Source organism: Capsicum annuum, chromosome 1 (assembly GCF_002878395.1).
Source record: "Capsicum annuum cultivar UCD-10X-F1 chromosome 1, UCD10Xv1.1, whole genome shotgun sequence".
Classification (NCBI taxonomy): Eukaryota; Viridiplantae; Streptophyta; class Magnoliopsida; order Solanales; family Solanaceae; genus Capsicum; species Capsicum annuum.
This window is the reverse complement of record NC_061111.1, coordinates 17,728,831-17,735,977: the sequence shown is the minus strand read 5'-3', so window position 1 is coordinate 17,735,977 and position 7,147 is coordinate 17,728,831. Positions and strand designations below refer to the sequence as shown.

Sequence of the window (7,147 nt, the reverse complement as noted above, 5' to 3'; positions counted from 1 at the left end):
GACATGATGGTTACTAAATATAGTGCTGAAGATGTCCGCAAACAAATCTTTGTTATTGGTAATTCTACAAATGGGATCATGGGAAGACCACAAACAAATAAATTAGAATGCAAAATTAACGAGTATCACAAATTGATTGAGAATATCAAATTGGAAACAATAATTTTACAAGAACAGGTTGTCACGACTGGTATAGTGATAGAAATATTGCCTCAATTTTGGAGTAATTACAAATAAATTCGGAGCACAAATATATATAAGCAACTAAGTGAAACACATCATTATAGAAGATATCAACCAAAAAAAATTAATTTTCCCAAAAGGAAGAAAATCACTAGCAAAAGCCAATTTCATGGAAGACAATAAGCCTCGCAAGTCACAGCTAAAATCCTTTTGTCACCCTTAATTAATTTTCTCAAGAAACATGGTTACAACCCGAGCCCAATGGAATTTTATACTAGTCACTCTAACTTTAACAGCCCAAATTGAATTGTCCATCTTAGAACTGTGTATGGAAGTCCAATAAGAAAACTCAAAGTTCTACTCTAAATCATTAGCACCAATATTTGAGATCCAAATCGAATTGGCCCAACTGGTATAGCATCTATAATTAAAGAATGGTTGAGTACATAATTTCCTACTGCTATATGTGCACAGTTAGCCAAAAGAAACCACAAAACATCCTGATAGCAATAGTGAATTATAAAAGAGGAAACGTAACGAAATCACTGTGCTTGTGCAGTATTCCGTCATCTTTCTAGTTGTTCTTACGATCTTCTATGTTGGATGTGCAAATTGATAAGAAGACGAAGCTGGCGTAAGGCATTTGGAGAAAATATGGTTAACCCAAACTGAACAGTATTACACTCGGTTAAGAGCGCGTATCGACTAGCTTAGCCCAGTATTTGACTATTTGTTGCCCCTATGCCATGTTCTAGCCTGTTTAAACATTAGGACGTGAAAAATCCATGGACATATAATTGCATATACATGATTCTGTTTAGTCTTTTACACGACATTTTTAAGGATGTTAAGTAATTTTCATTAGGATTTATGAAAAACATGGGTGTTACAAGTTTGGTTAAAAGAGGCGACAGATCAAAGATCTTTTTGAACTTCAAAGTAAATATATGGCTTTATTTACTTTCTAAATATAAATCAGTGAAAATCTCTGTCGTTAATATTTGAAGATCTGACAACCTGTTTGGTTTGACTTACTTTAATTACTTTTAAGCCAAAATAACGTTTAAGATTGGTGTATTTAGGCATAACTGGATTTTGGCTTTGACTTATAAGTTAGGATTTAATTGCTTGCGACTTTTAACCTATTTTTATCATTTCGACTTTTTTTTTTTAAATTGTAACATAGGACCATAAATTGATTTTCTCAATGGTATTGAAGGTGAACTAGACAGATCACATGCGAAATTACGAGATTATCAAGGACAAACTATAATAGACTCGTATGTACTACAGTATATTTGCTATGAACACACTAGAGTGATAATACACAGAAAGATAACACATCAAGCTTGCCCAAAACGAGGTTCAGGCTCAGCTTCAAGATCCTCCCTTGTCCTCTCAGTTAAATGCCTAGTCTTCATCTTGTTTATAGCATTAGCAGGATTAAGGCTCTTCGGGCAACATGCTGTGCAATTTCTTATAGTCCTGCATCGATACAACCGCCGCTGGTCCTCTGCTAACGCCTGCAATCTCTCATCTGCAAATTCATCTCGACTGTCCGAGATCCATCTGTAGGCATGGAGCAAGGCTGCAGGTCCAAGGAACTCCTCAGGATTCCACCAGTAAGATGGACAAGAAGTGCTGCAACATGCACATAATATGCATTCGTATAAGCCATCAAGCTTCTTCCTATCCTCTGGTGTTTGCCTGTATTCTCTCTCATCTGGGGGTGGTTTTCGCGTCTTTAACCATGGCTCTATAGACTTGTACTGTTGGTAGAAATTCGTGAGATCAACCACCAAATCTTTGATAACAAACATGTGAGGAAGAGGAGTGATGGTAGTTGGCTTGCTAGTGTCTGTATCAATAGGCTTGAGGCATGCCACTGTGTTAACCCCATCTATGTTCATTGAGCATGATCCACATATTCCTTCTCTACATGACCTCCTGTAGCTCAAACTAGAATCTTCCCCCCCCTTTATCTTTTGCAACGCATCCAGAACCATGGGGCCACATGAAGGAAGGTCGAGAAAGAAAGATTGAAGAAACGGTTTCTGGTTAGGATTATCGGGGTTCCACCTATAGATCCTGAATTCCTTCCTCTTCTTATCTTTATCACTTAATTTCATGACTTTCTTCAGGTTCCCAACAGACTCTACTGCTGCTTCTCCATGTTGTTGCCCAATTGGGTGTCCTTCAAGTATAGGAAACCTTTCACTTTTTGTCAAACGCCCCATCTTCTTCACCCCTTCTTTTATTAAGTTTCTCGACATTTTTGTCTTCTCTAAACAATCCTCTACTTGCTCCGCTGACTGCTCTCGCTTGTTCTATTATAAGAGAACTCAGTGGCATTGAATGCAAGGAAATTGATCTAAGGCGGACACCTGGCTGCACGTGTCAATCACCTTGACGATCATCTTCTTTTTTTTTTTTTTTTTTTTTTTAAAATCATTTTGACTTAAATTTAAGTACTTATATAGCCATTTTTTAAACCCAAAAGAATAAAGGTACTTACAAATATTTTAACTTGAAAGAAATAGGTGGTAGACTTTGAACTTTGGAAATATCATCTCTATTTTTCATTTCCAAATTGGAAATACTACTTACAGTTGTCGATGACATTAACCTAATGACTAAAAAAAGTTATAAGCTGTAATTAGTGAAAAAAGCAAATATCTCATTACATGTAGTACATATTATTTAACAAACAGAGACGATCATATTATTTGACAAACCAAACTGAAAGACACAAACGTTCTCAAGACAAACAAAGCCACAAAGCCAGCAGCATCAGGCATGCAAGCTGCTGGTCATTATTAGGCAGTGTCATAATTATTAGTTACAACCAGAGGCACAGCATGAGGTTTCTGCTGCTTTGGTTATGCATTTAATATTGCCAGTTTCATCAACAAGGCAGATGCAACCTTCTCCACATTCAGCTTTCACTTCCCCTCCTTTGCTTATTTTGCATGTATATCCTGCATCTGTCTTGCATATCACCTTGCAATCATTTGATCCCTCTAGTGCTTTCTGTGCCTCTGGATCAGATTCTTCTCTTTTTAACAAATTGCAAATGTGCAATTGCATTAGTTATTTTATATTCAATAGTGTAAATCCTTCAATTTCTATACTATTTGGTTAATGTATGCACAAGATGTAACTCTTTGTATCATGATTGATATGATAACCTGGAAAATAGAGTATGCACTAACATACCATAGGACAATTAACCTACATAGTAACTGAAGGTTGATGTCAAATATATAATCTATGTATGATATGTGTATGATCGTGGATAATTAATATATAATATATGTATACCGCTAGAAAAATAAACAGAAATCTGTCTCGCTGCTTGTGTGAAGATCTCCTTTTTATGCTCTATCGGGGAATTCTAACTTGACATAACATGTCTATTACTGTTTTTATCATAAAATCAACTAATGTTTCTTAGGAGATTCAACAGTGATTACCCAGTATATAAGAATCTGATTACAGAGGGAGATCTAAACTTTGAACTTTATTTGTTCAAATTCGTAATTCTACCACCTTCATTTAATTTGTTAGGTTCAAAATCTAGTTTGTACATATCTGGTGGTTAAAATTAGGGGTGTGCATCAGTTGGTTCGGTTCAGTTTTATATATTATCGGTTCGGTTTATCGATTCTCAATTTTTAAATATACTAAACCAATAATCAAACCACTAAGATATTTTTTATCGGTTTTTGATTTATCGATTTTTAGTTCTTAACTGTTCAGTTTTCGGTTTAATCGATAAGAAAATACTCATAAAATAGAAATAGTAGTAATTAACATGAAATAAAAATCTTCGTTGCAAACAAAAATTCTACATAATGTGTTTTAATTTACGATAATCTTCAAGTTTAAACTAAATGTTGTTAGAAGAAATTAAAAGTTTGTATAATTGAAATAATAGGTTTGTTAATTTGTAAAGATTAAAGAGAAATTAAGAGAAATATTTAATAAGTCATATATATATATATATATATATATATATATATATTTATTGGGTTGTCACTTTACCCAATAACCCAATAAGAAAAAATCGAACCGAACCAATAGCCCAATAATTTTTTTTTATAAAACCATTAAAAAATCGTTAATCCAATAAAGAAAGAACAATTGCAATAAAAATTTTATCAGTTTGATTTATCGGTCGATTCGATTTTTGCACATCCCTAGTTAAAATAAACTAATAGCTTATAACCTTGTTTGATTGTGTAAACATATTTTACAATACACAAAACTTAAACTTAAACTTAGAAAATAAAACAATAACATATTATAACTGATCAAATCGTATTAATCATGTAAAAATTGTTTACGCTGTCGAACTATGTTGAGCATGAAGGAATTAGAGTACATACAGGCGGGTACAAGTTATGCCACTGGAACATTGACAGAAGGGCTTGCCAGCAGCTTTGGAACCATCTGTTTTAGAGACAGAGCAAGACCATCCTTCTGCACACTTGCACTCTACTTTCCCATCTTCCACTGTTTCACAGCATCTACACACAACTAGCCATAACTTATTACATGTCCAGTTTATACAATAATAATAATATCTTCATATTATAGTATATTTTTTTTTTTTCAATTTTTTATATCAGTATTACATAGCAGTAGGGGAAGGAGAAGGGATTGCAAGGTGGAAAGTCGAACTCTCGCCGACAAGATGAAAGTTCAGGTACCCAACCAAGTGAGCTACTGATCGCTTGTTCATGTATAATTCTTTTTCAGATTCTTCATATCAATAAAAAACTAGCTAGAATTTAGAGGAATTATTGGTGAAATATCACAAGTTATTATGAAATTAATTATAATCTATTTGCTAACCTTAGTGATTGCTGGTTTGAGCTAAGAGCCTCCATTCTTGGCTGTAAAATTAATTATTCCTTACCTTTCTAAATATCCTGAAATTTGTTACTGCAAGTCACTCATACTTTCATACATATCTGATTAGCTGCTTTTATAGATGCGGCTGCGGATTTATTTCCATTCAAATTATTTGAAATTGCTTAACCTTTTCTCCTTTCTCGAATATTCCTATAGGCTCTTGTCGATGCAAAGCGGCATCGATGTTAGATTTAAAATTGGAATTTTGTTCGATCATATAATCGGAATTTTTAAAATTATATATTTTTTTCATATATATGAACTCACAATTTGTAAAACTATCAGAAGTTTATCAAATGAGTAAATTCGAAGTTAATAGAATAAGGTATCAAAATATCTTATATTTAATTTTGAGATGTCGTAGTTATTAAATTACATATCTTCACGTTTCTTTTTAAATAAATATTTGCAATAATATATCGTTACAAACTTTTAAATTTATGATTTTACAAAGATGGACTGATCAACAATAATAATAATTATGTAACTATTCTTTGATATAATCTCCTCATATGATATGGATAGTCTTTTCGCATCGAACACGACTCTTTTTTTACAAAATTTAAACTTATAATTTTGTTTTGTATAATATGAATTATGGGCCAAATTTCACATCAAATAATAAGATAGAATCACAATTTAAATTTAAAATTCTACTTTAAAGTTGAAATTTAAATAAAAAATTTATAATTAAACGTCTCAACAACAAACTCAGTGTACTCCCACATAGTGGGATCGGGGGTAAGATGTATGTAGTCATATCACTACTTCAGAATACGTACAAAGACTGTTTCCGATTATAATTAAACGCCTACTTATTCAAAAGCTACGGAGCGGATGCATTCCTCCACTATAAAGTTCTTTAGTGTGATGATAATTACGTACAAATATGAGAACTGTTGGGTATAATGCCAGTTGTTAATATTCCAAAATAATTAGTAGTATTAATTAATACAATCATAAATTAAGTAATATTTTTGTAGGATGGTGTAGCCTACCTGTTATAGGGAAAAAGACATTCATAAAACAATTAACAATTAAAATCACTTTTAGCATTGGTCTGAGTTATAAGTATCTTTTTGATTTATCTATATACTCCCTCCGTCTCAAATTAGCCGTTCTATTCTAAATTGAGATGATACATTGATTAAGAAAAATAATTAATATCATACGGAGTTTATCATAGTACCCTTATTAAATGATGTTTACATTTTAATTTGACGAAAAAATAATTAATTTGAGACGGAGGAAGTATTTGATAAATATTCAAAGTGCCCGTAAGATAAGTATTTATAAGCCCAAAAATCTAAGTTAATTAATTCCAACTTAAGATTTTTTATCTAACTTACGAATACTTTTAGATTGATCAAAATTTTTACTATTTTATCTTTAACATTTTGTCTAATTATTAAAATATTTTTTTCATATCAAAACTTCAAACTTCCTCTCATATTTATAGTCCATACTTTGCCTTAAGAAGAACTTTTAAATTTTTGTATAAGAATTAAAAATTTTCAATCATTTTACCGATAAAAAAATTGTCAAATGAATAACAATTATCGATTAATTATAATCAACTGATTAAGCGAACTCTAATGATTTAGTTTACTTTCTTGTTTTTTACCAATCAATTACAAATAGAGCCCCATTTTGTGATTATTCTACTTGTCTATCTTGTCGTTTACCAATTATTATTCTGACCACCACATGAAAAAAGAAATAAAAGCCACTACAAGTGGTCAAGAATTTCAGGAATATCTTTTACACCAAAAGTGGTCATTATGTGGAAGGTTTTGATCAATTAGGACTAGGGAAAGAATATTAGGTTTATCTGCAAAATAATCATATACTAAATTTACATTTCTATGACCATTATTGATGACACTGCATACTTGAGAAAATGGTCATTATTAAATTTGAATCATTAAATTTCGATATCATTTCTACAGTTTTTCGATAGTCTTCCGTAAATGTGACCGCTAAAATTTGATAACTATTTGACGACAAATTTAGGAAAACAAAACTGTTCAAAAACTTATTCAAGAAA

The 7,147-nt window shown here is 31.9% G+C and overlaps 1 protein-coding gene across 1 annotated transcript; it reads right to left on the bottom strand.

Annotated features, from left to right (window-relative positions):
* Positions 1–1,417: 1,417 nt before the first annotated feature.
* Positions 1,418–5,571, bottom strand: LOC107870847 (succinate dehydrogenase [ubiquinone] iron-sulfur subunit 3, mitochondrial). Its single transcript, XM_016717525.2, has 3 exons — positions 5,041–5,571; positions 4,572–4,712; positions 1,418–3,238 (listed from the first exon to the last, which is right to left on the bottom strand). Exon 3 carries the CDS (start codon positions 2,454–2,456, stop codon positions 1,527–1,529), a length of 930 nt encoding a protein of 309 aa, XP_016573011.1. The 5' UTR covers positions 2,457–3,238; positions 4,572–4,712; positions 5,041–5,571; the 3' UTR covers positions 1,418–1,526.
* Between the last annotated feature and the right edge of the window lie 1,576 nt (positions 5,572–7,147).